Raw genomic sequence first — 15964 nt, 5'->3', positions numbered from 1 at the left:
CTACAAGGAATTCCATGCTAAATAGTATATGCATCTTGTCTTCTTTTTTTAGACATCAACTATGTGAATGCTTTCTACATTGCTTTCAGTTGACTAAATATATATAATAAAATATGCAGGTTTCTATGCCAAACTAACTCCAATGTGGACAAATATCTAATAATTGGGATTTAAACTAACCAAGAACTGTATGTTTAAGGAACCAGAAGATGACTACAATGAGACTATTACAAGCAAAAAAACTTTAGTCTCGTTAAAGAGAATTGGGATGTGTGTTTGAAGACTTAACAAATTTGAGCCTCACTTGGTTTCAAGAATACTATAATATTCTCTACTTAACAAGGCCAACCATGTGAAGGTGGAAGCTCATTTGGCCTCACCCCCCTCCCCCTAACATCAATCTAAAGTACCCATTATCATCTAATTACATACTTCATTCATTCATTCATCTGTTTATGAACTATAACATTCAATCAATACAATCACATAACATACATTAATATGATATAAAAATCATTAATACACAATACTAATCAAAATTTCATTAAAACATAATAATATTCATTAACATAAAATAAAAATCTGTATTAATACCCATCATTCATACATAATTACTTAAAAAAAAGTTCTTTCATTATGCAACAAGGTTTATCATAGAAAATTTTTAAAACATCATTTCTTTTTTTTGTTTTTCTGAGCTCTCTTAAGAAAAGCGCTCATAGGGAAATCCATATTTTCTTCATTCTCCTCCTCTTGTGGCACATGTAATGTCAAATTATGATGGCTCCTTCTCTTTGGAGGAGCAGGAGGTTGCTACACTAAAGGGGGCTCTGTTGCAAGAACAAGTGAGTGCGATAAATTGGCATACTCTTTTTCTTTTTCTAACTGTTACAAGTTTGTAATTAAGTACGAGTACAACATAAAATGCATTTTTCTTACCTGACAATGCCACATCATGTATATTAACATTTTGATCTACCACTGCGTCGACATGTTGAACACTTGGAACATGGTTCAGTCCTTCAGCATGATGCTCAACATGCTCTAAAATATTCAAAAAAAGGATACACGTCAAATTCCAATTGAAGATGCTAAATTGCATTAATAATTGCATAATTAATTTCCAATAGCAAATTAATACCTCCACAACTATAATGCACATCATGGCCTTTGTTAGGAGCAGGTTCTGTGGTAGGATATAAAGGCTGCAATAAAATGTTATTCACATTGTTATGTAGTCAATTTACATTTAAAACTAATACCAAAAAAGAATCTTCTTGACTATTTAATTTCATTTACTTTTCATCTAACCAATTTACTTGTGAGATATCATTTGGTGCACTGGATTCTTGGGCAAGGCTTACAAATTCTTCACGTACGCGTGCAACCACAACTTTATAGCCTTCCTTCAAGGTAGTTTGTCTATCTTTATCTATGACCTCCACATTGAAATCTATGCCCTGTGGTTTTTTCTTGATAACATCAGTTTTCCATGTATGGTTTCACTAAACAAAACTATTTGCAACATTATATTTAAAAAAAAAAACAAAATTCATTGCTCTACTTACAAGTCGAGATCGCAAATTCATATAGCCACCAGAGCCAAGTTTGTTTGGCCAACCTTTTCTATTCTCACTTTTGTAGCCATGGATGTGTCCTGCAATCTATGGAAAATTTCAAAAATCTTAGATTATATATTTACAAATATCAATAATTAGTGCATGATTACAATGTACTTAATACTATAATGACATACCTCTTTTTGCCCGGTGCTACTTCATTATCTCTATCTTCACATAGCCTTTTCTCTTTTGCATCTTCTATTATTTCATTCCACTCCATTGGTGGAATCATAGGAGGTCAATCATAGTTTGGGTTATCCTTAAGACCCCTTCTATATTGACCTCTCATAGTTTTTATATGCTTTGCTGCTCTTTTTAGAAGTAGGCCAGTGTCAAAAAATGTTTTTCCCAAATTTCTCCTCAATGGATGCAATCAACTGATTTTTTAATTCCCCAGCTTGTAAATTCCACCTTTTTAAAAACAAATAGATTGTTAGATCAATAACTTTAATATATTATAATAAATAGAAGAAAATAAAAATTATGTAGCAATGATATGAAACTATGTACCTTTTACGTATGGTGGGTCCAAATAGTCTCAATGTCATATGAAAAAGATGTTCAAAGAAAGCATTATTACCTACAAAAACATAAAAGGATTTATTAGTCCAAAATGAGTAATGTAAAAGTAAACTAAATTTACACTTTAAAAAATATCAATTTTAAAGCACCTAGAAGCTTTTGTTCTCTTAATGGAAACACAGTTTTCTTATTTAGCAACAATGTCCCTTCATACAAACTAGCACTAATCACACGAACTGTTCCAAGAAATGGATCAACTTCAGTAGTACTGCTCTCTATTGCTCTATCAACTGAAACATCATAACAATTAAATGACAATTTTAGTACTACTCTCTGTTGGTCTACCTCCCTGCCTATGTCCATGTCTCTCTATGTGTGACTATATATATATGTATGTATGTATGTATGCATGGTGTGTGTATACAAGCTTCTGTAGACATCATTTAAGAACTAATGTGATACTTCATTGTTCATCAACTTGTAGAAAGAAATTACAAAATATAGCACATTACAAAATATAGCAAAAAAAGGTTTTACCAGTTCTACTGGGCATAGATGATGATGTTTGCATGGTCCTTGTTGCTGACAATGCAACAGATAATAGTGGACCGCCAACCGAAGGAGGAGTCCACACTTCATCATGAGCTGAAGAATAGAATATTGTTAGCAAAGAAATTTGCAATGGATAAAGATCAAATGGGATACTAGCAAGAAACATTGACAAAATAAAAGGTAAGTGTTATAATGTTGATCAAAACAAACAAAGTGTTACTTACATGAAGGTACTATGAAACAACCCTGACCATGTTCAGCATGTGATGTCGCAACTAGCACATATGTCTATACAAGAACACATAAAATCAGAGATCATGATCCATAAGATACTATAAAATATTAATATCTATTGAACTTCTATTACTACTTTAGTCGAATTACTACTTACTTTCAAAGATTGGATTCTATGGTCCAATTCTATTCTCAGTGCCTCTTTCTCCTCACTTCTGTCACCCTTGATGATAATTTGAACAAGCTCATCAGTGTATCTTTGTGTAATTTTTTGGGTGATGAATATAGGGTCAGTACTAAGGCCAATGTCATGTAGATATGATGCCCATATTTCAGACTGCATTTGATCAGTGATCATTGTAGCTTTTTCCTATCATTTGTGACATCAAATATTCGTATACTTTTATCAAAATAACTCCAAAGCCATAAAGAAAAGAAGATAATAATAGGACATTTATTTCTATAGTAACATTAAAATTTACAATAATTAATGTTTACCTCTACTGAAGGTGTCTGACATGGTGCATCCATATCGCCCTATGAAAAAAATTAGTAAGTCTTAGAAATCAGCAGCAAAATTAAAGTAATAGACTTACCAAAAAAATATTAATAATAAAGTAGATTGTATATGTAAATCATTTTTCTTAAGTTAAAAATTTAGCATAACTAATGTTTATATCTAAAAAAATATTTGGCATGTTCTACTTAATGTTTATATGTGCACATATGGTTTGGAAAGAAATATTTGGTCATACAAGACCCCATCATAGTTGACATTGATCATACCTAAAGATTTCATTGATCATCATGATCATCATCCATGTCATCATCATCATCATCATCATCATCATCATCATCACCATCATCGTACTCGTCACTTTGATTGTCATCGTCACCACCACCATCTTCATCACCATCATCATCATGACCATCATCGCCATGATCATCACCATCTTCGTCACCATGATCATGATCATCATCAGCATCATCATCATCATTATCACCATTATCATTACCATGACCAAAATCATCACCATCTTCTTCTTCTTCATCACTGGGTAACTGTCATTCCTGATAATCATTTACTTCCTCTTGTGCTTCTTCAATATCTTCTTCTTCGATCACATTATACTTTATCGGCCTTCCTCTTGGGTCATGTCTAATAAAAAATGACTAACTTGGTTTGTCTAGAACACCAAAGTAAAACACTTGCTAGCATTGACTTGGAAGAACATAGGGCTCATCTTTGACTAGCTCAAATGACCTTGTATTAATCATAGTAAATCCACTGTCATGTTCAATAACAGTGCTATCAGGATCATTTTGATTCAGTCATAACCTAAACCATTTGATGACAAATAGAACTATTTTGAACAAATTAAAGGCACACTCATGTATATCATCCAAAATGCGATAGTATCAATTTTTAGATTGTTGAGGATGTATGTCAGTTCTAGATGAAATATTGGTGACTGTGAAGACAACACTTATCTTGGAATCACACATTTTCTTTGTTTTATCTAACTTTTTTGTGCGAAATTTATAGACATGGTAGTACATAGCTTTGTGCTATTTGACCTACAATTATTCAAACATGTCAAGAATCGTCTCATTGATTTGTGAGTTGATATTAAACTTATGTCTCATGATTAGTAATCTTATGCATACCTTTGTATCTCTTAAGCCATATATTAGATCAAGTACCATTGGTGTAACATTGGGATCTCCATTACGATGATCTTCTTTAACCAATGATGCAACACCATCCCATGTTAATGAGCGACCATTTTCTTGAGATTGTTCAATCCACACTATCATCCAATCAAGATTGTTTGCAATATACAAGTGTAGTGCATCCCACTCATGACCAACTATAAAGAAGACAATTACACCAATTAGAAACAACTTATATATATTGATGATGGATAAGAATTGTTAAAGTATAAAAAAAAACTTATAATTACCTCTCACCCTCCTCAATCTACCTTTCCCCGTCAGGTACTCCCCTTTGAATTTGTCATTACAGTTGGGATCCCAAATGTGATCTAGATGGATACCTGCTGCAAACTTTGGAAGATATTCATTGATATACACCATGGTCTGGTATATCATATATCCCTCTATCATAGAACCCTCAAGACGTGCTCTTTGTCAAACCAAGCCCTTCATAAATTTCAAATTTCTCTCAACCATCCACATTGATCTAGCTTATACAGGTCCACACAATTCAATCTCCTCAACTTGATGTATGAGGTAGTGTTCTTGAGCATTGAAAAACGTTGGAGGTAAACACTTTTTCATTTCACACATAAGTTGTGGAATTTTTCTCTTCCAATATTTTATATCTTTTTTATCAATTTCTTTAGATGATAACCACCTAAATGAGATTCAACATGCAAAAATACATAGAGGAGATTTCAAATAAAATTATAGAATAGATTTCAGATAAAAATATATGAATCTAAGAAAAAACACTCTTCTAACCTCATGTGTTTTTCAAGATCATATATAACTTGTTTAATATTGTTGTCAAACTGTTGTGGAAGGGATAGAGGTAGGAGAACTGCAATCATTAAAAAATGATCATTTCAATATATTATTAAATAATGCAACTGGTACTACATTCAATCTTTCAAATATACTGTAAATAGAAAAAATGACTTACCTTGAGGAAGGTATGCCAATCATTTGTCTTCAACCCTCGCCCAAAATCACCTTTCTTTGATAGAAGAGTGCTTATATTTGCAGCAAATCTTGTTGGAAATTTTTCGTTTTTTTATGACTTCTTTTAATGCATCACTTTGTTGCTCCATTAATAACCAAGGAAGGGCACTTGTATTTATGTGGTCTCCATTCCTATTTGATTCAATGAAAAGTTTTAGTGCATGATTAGATTCATGGATGTCAATACAAATTTTAACAATTTGTTTTCTATCACTTCTTCCATCCAACATTTTCCATAGTGTCTCTGTTACATTCTTTCCAATATGCATAGTATCAAACAAATGTGTGATTGGGAGATCCTTGTAGTATGGTAACCTACTAAATTGAGTAGGATAACTTTTCATTCCTTTAGGAAGTTGGTTATTGATGCCTTGACGACCTTCATGAGCATCAGTTACAACATTAGTAAATATAAGACTATCGAAATACAAATTTTAAACTTTGGATGACAAATTGGACGTTACCTCGACGATTTAGTCGATCATATTCCAACTTCCATAAATGAGGTGTCATTCTTTGTGGCCTTGATGATGTCTCTTCTTTCCTATTGAAAAGATGTTTTTTAGCAATTTGACACCTATGATTATTGTGGAGAAAGTGTCTAAACTCATCAAAAACCTGCTTTCCTAAACTTCTCAAATGACGACGTTTCATCTTCGGAGCACAAACTGGACATGCAAATTTTCCCTTTGTCTGAAGACCTAAAAGATCATGTATAATTAGATCATTTACAATTATCATGTGCAACTTAAGCATTTGATAGTAATGTGTAAGCACTATAACAAACCAAAAATATGTGATCTTAACAATATAACATACCGCAAAAATGAGTTAGCCCAGGGGCATCATGTATTGTCCATACAAGCATTGCATAGAATTGAAATTGTCGATGTCCTATCAGTCTAGAGATGTCATACATAGTGATGCCATTCCATAACTTCAACAACTCGTCAATTAGGGGCTCAATATACATGTTCATATCTTTAACTTGGTATTTACCTAGCAATTGAATGAACATAAACATTACGTAATTATTATAACCATTTTCATGCACTATTTATAAATTAATTTAGATAACTATAAATTTTTTTTAAAAACCTGGTACAATCATTGACAAAATTATGTGCTCCCTCTTTATGGACATCCAAGGAGGAATTTTATTGTTAATAACAAAAATAGGCCATACTGAGTAAATAGATCTCATATCTCCATATGGATTGACACCATCCACCACCAATGAAAGTTTCAGATTACAAGGTTCTTCTTTAAAGTGTGACCATGTTTCTTCTATCTCTTTAAATGCAAAACCATTAGTAGGCATTCGCATAATGTCATCTTAACTTCTATTGTGTGCATGGTAATCCATAAATTGTGCCAAGCTAGCACACCTGAATAACCATTCCAGACGTGAAATAATGGGAGTGTATCGAAGAACCTTGTGAGGCACTTTTTTTGTTATTTGATCTGACCGATATCTACTAACATGACAATTAGGACATTCTATTACAAACTCATGTTGTTTATGATATAGAATATGATCATTGGGACATGCATGTATTGTCTAATACTTCATTCCAATCTGATCCATAATGTTAGATAATTCTTGGTACAAACGAGGCAAAATGTTTGATGGTGGTAACAAAAACTCACTAATCAACATACAATAACAAATATGCATTGTTAATATAATGAATAGTAATTGTATGCTAACATTGAAGATGAAAAAAATGACATACCTTAGCATACATGACATTGCTACATTGGATATGCTATTCATAACCTTTAAGTTCACCAACAACACTATAGTCAACAGTAGAGTTGTTTGGGAGCTTGGGTATAAGGGCTCGTGTGCCTTCTCAAGTAAAGGTATATCAAGACCGTCTTCATCATTATTATCAAATTTTCCAATACCATCATTGTGAGCATCTTCATCACTTGCCCCAATACCATCTTCTTCAATCATGTCCTCTGGCACATTATCAGCTTCTTCCATGGGAGTGTTATCCTCAACTTGGATATTCACACCTCCATGTTCCTCCAGTAGGAAATCCACATTCAGCAATGGATGAAAATCATGGCCCCCTTCAACATGACCATATTGCCTACAATGACTCTGGGCTGTTGTGATTAGAATTCTTTGATTCTTTAAACCCTTACACTTTTTGCAAGGACAATAACATTTATCAGATTTTCTTTGGAATTGAGCCCACAATGCAGCCATTGTCTCATTATTTTCTTCTAGATTCATATTGTCAGGCATGGTCTTTCTTCATAAGAAAATATACCTACAAATAAATTGGATATGTTGTGATTAATGTTTATATCTGCACATATGGTTTTTGTTAATTAATGTTTTCAAATGTAAGTAAAATGATTACAAACATATCAAAAAGGACCTTCACAGGGTCTTATTACATCACCTGTTCTAACATGGTCATGTTGGTTATCTTGAGACCTTAATGTCTTCTCATGCCTTCAACCTTGACCTTGATGCTCCTGCATCATTCTCCCAAGGATCAAGGAAAGTTGGATCATCATGGAATTGAGTAGGTAGACCTTCTAGGAAGTTGCAATACTTCAACCTTGTAAGTGTCACGTCAATGCAATGGGTACTAAGAAAACAATTTAAGTTGATGAGAAATGGTTGTTATGAATTCAAATTGTAAGTGTCACCTCAATGCATTGGGTATTAAACAAACAATTTAAGCTGATGAGTATGGGTTTTTATGAACCACAACTCATGAAATATGCATTAAGTCCATACCTGTTGTTTACAATGAGTATGGGTTTTTTTTCTAAGAACATACCTGTTGTTTACAGTCAGTAAGTTTCTATATCCTCTAACAAATTTGAAGCAATGAGCAAAAGTCATACGGTTGAAGATGATCATTGTCCCCTCAAAGCGCCATCATTTGATAAATTGTTGCATTGAAATATGATCTAGAAAGGGCCTTTCCACATAGTATGTTGGCACTATTTGGCAATCATCGATTATGTGGTTATTGCAAAGAGGCTAAGGACCAAACATGGAATCATGGAGATAGTGCATGGATGTACAAGGAAAATTTGTTGCACTTTAGCTACTAATCTTGCTTTGTGCTTGTCAATTAAAACATTATTTTTAAACTTGATCTTAATACTTTTTATAATCAATGGCTTTCTTTCCAATGTCTATCTCTCGACTCAACACATTTTTTCATTTTTCTTTCCTTCTTGCTTCATCATAAATACTTGGTTCACAAGAACTTATGGTGTTCTTTTTGCTAAGATTATGAAGTGGACAATGACTTTCAATCTAGATAATCAAATGTTTGGCTCAACTTTTTTGGGTAAGTGTGATGATATGTAGTGCACTATAAATTTTATCTTCAATGAAAGGATTAGCACCTCTAATTTTCAAATGGTGATCAACTAGAACTAGCTGACAATATAACCTAAAAAATACATTTTATGCCAAATTCCAATCATAGTTAAAGACATTTAGCTATTGGAAAATGGAAAGATTATGTCTTATTTCAAATATGCAATAAAATGGGCAAAAAATGTGGAAGAACGTTAAGTTTTTATCCACCAAAACATAAGTAAAATTGTATAAATTGAATGTATTTTTAAAAATAATGTCATTTCCCTTCAAAAGAAATATTTTGTATGCAACTTACTTGCTGAAGATATTTCAAGTTTAGCAACTCTTTAATCATAGGATCCACACTAGTTGGAAGCTTTGACCTGTCTGTCAGCTGTGGCTTGGCCTGTAGCAACAAAAAATTCTTAGTATATGCATCTCAACATTTAAAAAATACATCAATCAATTCAGGTCAGTTATAGTCTATAAATTAACTGGCATTTGTTTCTTTTTTAACATATTCGACAATCAAGTACAATTAATAGGAATACAAGAGCAAAACTTGGAATTCTACTAATGTCATCAATGTTAATCTTGGGTACTAGTACAAAGCCAGTGAGAAATTTGCAGTTGTACCAACCAAGATATTTACAAGACTTGATCACAAAAGGTTCATTTAGCACAAAACAACTTCAAAAATATTGTATATATATACACTCTTTGACGCTGTCAAAGGGAACAATTATTTTTATGATGTTTTACATAAGAATTGGTAGAGAAAATGATAAGCATGAAATATATTCAAGTTTTGACACTAAGGAATTGAAACATCCACACTTAGGAATTGCTTGGAGTATTTAAATTCACTCGAATTATGCCTTACAACTTCTTTGAAAAACAATGATTTAGATATTCAGTGGTATCTTAAGTACTGTATACTAGTACTTGCACCAAGCATAGGTGCAAGAGTATAGTCAATAGTGGCATGCAGTTGATCATTTTAGAAATGTGGCAGCTAGTAGCATTGTTTTATAGAAAAGCCCTATACTATTATTTGGTAGGAAGATAATTAGAACCAAAGTAAACATGGTGTGCACAACTAGCATCATTTGATTGTTTACTATTTTGAGGTGTAGAATATTTGGTGGATCTTAATTTTTGTGGAAACTATTTTGAGCAAGGATATGCTAAAAATGAGTTCTTCTACAACCATAAAAACATTATCAGATTCACCATCCAAGCTATTGAGTTTCAACCAAATATCAATATGTAGTTTACGAATGGTTGGCCTAAATGGTTTTTGTTATAATTGAGAATAACACTGAGCTTGATTTGATGAGTTTTTTTATTGACAAATAAATTTTCTAATAGTTTAATAGATTAACCCATTGATAAAAAAACATGGAAACTCATTAGCTATAATTGTGGAGTTAGATCTCAACATTGGCTCTAGTATTTCTTTAGTTGGCAATCATGCATTGGTTACATCTGGATTATCACCAGCTATTGCAGATGATGGAAGTGATACTATGTATGAAGCTTCTAATATAGGAACTCCATGAGAAGCTAGAGATCATTTAATGGAGATTTGGTGATGAAAAATGGGATCTCTAAAGATGAATAAAGCTCGTTGAAGTTAAGAGGGCTCGTCAAAGTGTTTGTTGAAGTGTCCTATGTGTTTTTTTGACAAGTAGGATTGGTTATAAAGTGTAATGTCCTCATTTTAGCTAGCCATGGTTTATGTTTGGATTGACCTATTATTGGCCCTCGTAGGTTAAGGTTGATGGCTAGAGAGCTCCATCTGGCAAAATAAGAGGATCTTTCCCTTCTATAGTACATAAGTGTTTATGATTGCTCCTTGTTTGTTTCAGTTAGGTACACTTACAATTTATAGTAAGTTATGTATCCAACATTTCTACATTTGGCAAGGCACCTGGACCGATCTCAATGCAAAGAGGACCCTTGGCACTACTGATTTTATCAAATATTCAAGGAATTACTAGTTATAGTAGGTTAGGAGTTAATAGAGAGAACCATTAATATTTTTAGTAAGGTAGTTGGTTGTACGATGGAAGCAATGGTTGACCAACTAGTTTAGATGAGAAAAAGAGATGATGAGTAATCAATGAGATATTAAAATTATAGTAATAATAATAAAGCTATTTATAATGGTTATATTGTAAATTTATTACTTATCTTCATAAAGTATTGTTGAGGAGCCATTATATTTAATGGAAAAGTATGCCTTTAATAATGACATAACTTAATTCAAACACAAAAAATAGTTATATAAGTCATTAAGGTGACATATTGGTGAAGCCTCATGGGTCAAACTTTATTGAGGAATTATAAAAGCCCTAGAAATGAAATTGATTGATTTTTTGTTTATGAGTTTTGACTTTTATATTGGATGTTCCAGGGAAGAGTGCAATGTGACCTAGGGTTTTATATTGGATGTTCCAGGGAAGAGTGTAATGTGACCTAGGGTTTTATATTGGATGTTCCAAGGAAGAGTGTAATGTTGAGTTACAAAACATTATATGACTACTCTGAGTCTTTATTGCATTCAAAGCATGAAATTTAGTAATGGTCCTAAGTTTTCATAGCAATCAAACCATGGATTTTGTATTGATTGATTCTAAGACTTTATATTATTCAAACCATGGATTCTAATGTTAATTCTAAGTTTTTATGGTATTCAAAACATGAACTATAGAAGAATTTATATGGTCTGAAGGGATGCTGCCCCACACTTCTTATCACCACCCTTGTAGTCAAATTTTGTTCTTGGACTCCTAGGATATTATTATTGGGTAAAGCTTAAATGGTCTTGAATTTGTTTGTTTTCTTTTGCTATTTGGGGTTCTTTGGAAAGGGAGGAGATCCTGGCAGCGACAAGCCCAAACTTTAGATTGTTGTTCCTTCTAAGGCTTTTGGTGGAGCATTAATAAGTTTTGTTCATTCTATGAGAAGACAAAATGGAGATGATACCTTCTATTTGGAAAATAAGTAAATATCTCCAAGGAAATACCAAATTCAAACTCATGCTCACGTTGCATGTGTCAACATTCCCCATCGACCTTAGTCGCAAGGCTAACTAACTTATCAAGAGTGTGTATCCCACAAATGCAATTGGTATAAATGTTACAACCACCAAATTTGGAGGGCATGGAAATTTAGTTCATCACTATCCTATGTAGTACACTTAATTTCATATGTTGGAATCATTTTGTGACTTGTACACATGATAGTCCAATAGTTTTTAATGTCATCTTCATCACAATTTTTCTATGATAGTCTAATAGTTGCAGGTGGCATCTTCATCACAATTTTTCCATGATCATTTTGTTGGTCTAAATTTTTACATAATCAAATTCCTTTGTCCAAGGTATAGAAGAATTTAGATTGGGATACACCTATGGTGAATAGGGTTTCTAGCCAAGTCATATTTTGTAGGTCTTTGAAGAAAATTTTTGTCGAAACCCTAGGTCTTGTTTTCTTTTAAATTTTTCGGGCGCAAAACTAAAAATATGCAAAGATTCCCATCCTTTTCAAACTTTTCGCACCTTGAGTCACATATTTTCTTTTGTGTTTCTGACTGCTCAATCCCTAAAAGATCTATGGCACTCACTATCTCTCTATGAAAAGATACAAGTATTTTACCCTTAGCAACATAGCAACCACTGCTAAGTTGAAAAGCGGTACCATCAAGTGGAAATACGATGATCAGAGATTGTATTGTTTCAGAGATATTTCATCATGTTTATAATAGACATATCAGAACTTGAAAAGGAATTACAACATTGAGGTACAAAAGGCATCAACAAAAATCTTAGCTTTTTCGATTAGTCGCTTTGTCGCTATCAGAGAAATTGGGCACTTTGCCGTTAGCGACATGACACCTTCACCAAAAATAATGGCTCGCAGTCACTTTTAAATTTTTTGATGATCGTAAGTTTTTTCAAGCTGCGTGGCGCACGTGCTATTTTATTATGTGTCAGATGCATTAATGAGGGTAGTTACGACTTCACTCGCCTTTATCTTTCTGACCCTGAATTTTGATGAGTCACCAGAAATCACTATGTTGCTATCAAAGAATTGGTGTCTCTTGTCATTAGTGACATAGCACCCAGACAGAAAGTAGTACTGTGGCAACTTTTCAGAGTAAGTGGGTCCCAAAAAGTACTCCATCAGATATCAATTATAAAGCTTTGAAACATGTTGGCATCTAATGGGCTACACGTATATGCCGAGAAAAGCAAAGACTCTAGGATTCGATATGTCGCTATCGGGAACTTGTTCTTCTCGCCGTTAGTGACATAGTGCCTAGTCGAGAAATAAACAAATATGGGCCCAAGCATCAGGTAATATAGCCAGGATTTCATCATGTCATCAATGATTGGACCCATGCCCTATTCACAAAATATATGAAAGACTCTAATCGTCAGATCTATCTCAGATCCATGATCATCACTACCTTGCTATGGTGAGTTGCACAAAGGTTACGAATAGCAACATGACGACAAGGGGCCCACCATATTTCTTTTGAGCAATGCATCAAATGTCATCCGCATGATCAAATTAGGATCAATGATGGGCACTATCCTGCTATGGCAAGGTGCTCACTCTTTATGTATAGCAAGATAGTGCCTAAGTGACACGTGTCCTTAGAGTTCTATGGGTCTAGTTCAGAGGTGCCAAAAAAGAAGGAAAGGTACACATGGAAAATTTTCATTGGCTTGACTGCCAGCTTGTCAAGAGGAACATGAGTCATCTTTGCTTGCGTCCATAGATTGTAGGATTTTTCGTAAATCCACAGTGTAAATTTGAATATAGAAGGTGATGCCACCCTGTGCATTTATGAGAGATGAAAGCTTCACGTGTGAAGAAAAATAGAGTATAACACAGAAGATTTTCTTAATTCCACTATACTGGAACAAATATTTAGAGCATTTCTAAGAAGAAATAGTTGTTGAGAAGATCGTGTTGGATTCGGTAAGATTGTGAAGTAGTTTTTTCACAGAAAGATTGCAATAACACTAAGAAGAACTAGACCGAAATTCAAAGTAAGTACTTGCATTATAATCCTTCTGTTGTTTCAATTCCTTTGAGAGTTAATTAAAATGGCTCCAAAATAGAAAGCATTTTCTAGTCAAGAGAACTATTTGGATAGGAATGTCCACGATGATTTGCTTGAACTGCTCCCTTCTTCCACTATTGAAGCTATAGAAGTTAAGAGGCTAACTTCATTAAACCCTAGGCTAAAAATAACAGATGGACTGTATGACAAAGAAAACTGGGTTAGGGATGCAACAACTTCATAGACTGGTCTTGTTTTATTCAAAAAATGGTTTTTAGAGAGGAACCTTTTTGCCCCACATGCCAACATCTAGAATTTTGGTCTAGGGAATTGGTGGTTCCTAGTGTTTTCATGGATTATGATCTTTTGGAAGCTGTAGCTAAGAATTACAACCAAGCCCTTAGGGTAGTGAGGAGAACTGATGGTGAAATCTTGATTACAATCAGCGCAAAGGAGATTAGGGAAGTTTTCAGTTTAGGGCCTGTCACTGATTATCATGTGCCCATTGATTTGAAAGGGTTAGAAAATGAGTATATGTCTAAGAGAGAGGCAATTAGGCAAGGAGCACTAAGCACACACTTAGGTAGAATTAGAACACTACCAACAATAACAGCATCCTCTAGGGAGCCTTTCAAAAGGGCATACTTCAATTCTAGGGCTATCAAAATATATAGGTCCTTGTGTAAATTTTTTGGGAGAGATGAAGAAGATTTCATGCCTATGGATTTTATGTATATGATTACTCAGATTTCCTCTTTTGGTGTGGATATAATTGTTGATTTTGCTTCTTACTTAGCTAAGGAGATTCACATTGGACTGATTGGAATTGCTAAGGGTAAGGTGGAAAAAACTTTTGGCCATTATTCTCTGTTAATGCACATGTTCTTCACATGTTCTTATTCAAGGGAGTAACATATTTTAGCAAAGAAATGGAATTAGATAGAGAAGAGAGTGGGGAAGCATTACCAATTCAATTGTGGAGTGCAGATATGACTTGGGATGCAGAGAATGCCAGTTTTGTTAGGTTTGATAGGTATTTCGCTTCAAAGCTGAGATGCCTCCTATTAAGGGACAATCCTAGAATCCCCAAAGCATTAATGAATCTCATTAGGCCTATGGACAACCGAAGTGGTTTGAAAGTTTCACATAATTGGGGAGATGTCATTCCATATTCTATTTCTACTATATTTAGAATATATGGTTTTAAAGGAAGCCCTCAGGTACTACCCTACCAAGTGCCTTTGAAGGTAGGAGTTGCTGAGATATTGTGGCAGCTGGGAGGAGTGGAGGAAGCCCTTCTATTGAAAAGACAAAAGGGGTCAATTTTTCCTACTTGCACAGTGGCTCATCATTTTGTAATCACAAAAGGAGGTTGGCTTTCTCTACACAAGATTTTTAATCCTTATAAGATGGCCACTTCCCATCCTCATTTTTGTGATTCTGAAGGATTTTATCATTTGGCTCTGAGGCAAAGAATTAAGCTTGGTAAAATTGAGCATGAATTTTATTTTCCTGAAGACTTAATAAGGAATGAGTACTCCTTGCAGGAGCAAGAGACTAGGAAAGAAAAGTGGAAAGTCTTTTCTAAAATTTTGGATGTCATTCATTGTTTTGATCCAGATTATAGTCCTTTGGACAATGCAGTTACAAATGTAGATAAGATGAGAAAACTTATGAATAATTTTCCTGAAATAATAGAGGTAATGAATGAAAAGAAGAAATTATTTATTAGGTTCTACCTAGATAAGGCCAGGGAAGTAATGGGAAGATTGGTTTTTACTCCCAATATAAGGGCAGGTCTATTAACTGTCTAAAAAAGGCTGGGATATACTATTGTTCAAAATAAAAAAAATACAGTGGACAAAGGCAAACAAATAATTGAGTCCA

The 15964-nt window shown here is 33.8% G+C and overlaps 1 protein-coding gene across 1 annotated transcript in view; it reads right to left on the bottom strand.

Annotated features, from left to right (window-relative positions):
- Positions 1–1589: 1589 nt before the first annotated feature.
- Positions 1590–15964, bottom strand: part of LOC149534248 (putative methyltransferase TCM_000168) — a 51790-nt gene continuing 37415 nt past the window's right edge. Inside the window, exons 3-10 of the mRNA XM_089806582.1 lie at positions 9314–9403; positions 3429–3467; positions 3088–3300; positions 2921–2984; positions 2682–2789; positions 2133–2202; positions 1757–2033; positions 1590–1664 (exon numbers count right to left, since the gene is read on the bottom strand). Of these exons, the coding sequence (XP_089662708.1) occupies positions 1955–2033; positions 2133–2202; positions 2682–2789; positions 2921–2984; positions 3088–3300; positions 3429–3467; positions 9314–9403 (663 nt within the window). The 3' untranslated portion in view covers positions 1590–1664; positions 1757–1954. The remainder of the gene's footprint in view (positions 1665–1756; positions 2034–2132; positions 2203–2681; positions 2790–2920; positions 2985–3087; positions 3301–3428; positions 3468–9313; positions 9404–15964) is intronic.

Source organism: Cupressus sempervirens, chromosome 10, assembly GCF_028749045.1.
Source record: "Cupressus sempervirens isolate cs-2001-9-10 chromosome 10, ASM2874904v1, whole genome shotgun sequence".
Taxonomy (NCBI): Eukaryota; Viridiplantae; Streptophyta; class Pinopsida; order Cupressales; family Cupressaceae; genus Cupressus; species Cupressus sempervirens.
This window is presented reverse-complemented; position numbering and strand designations above follow the sequence as displayed.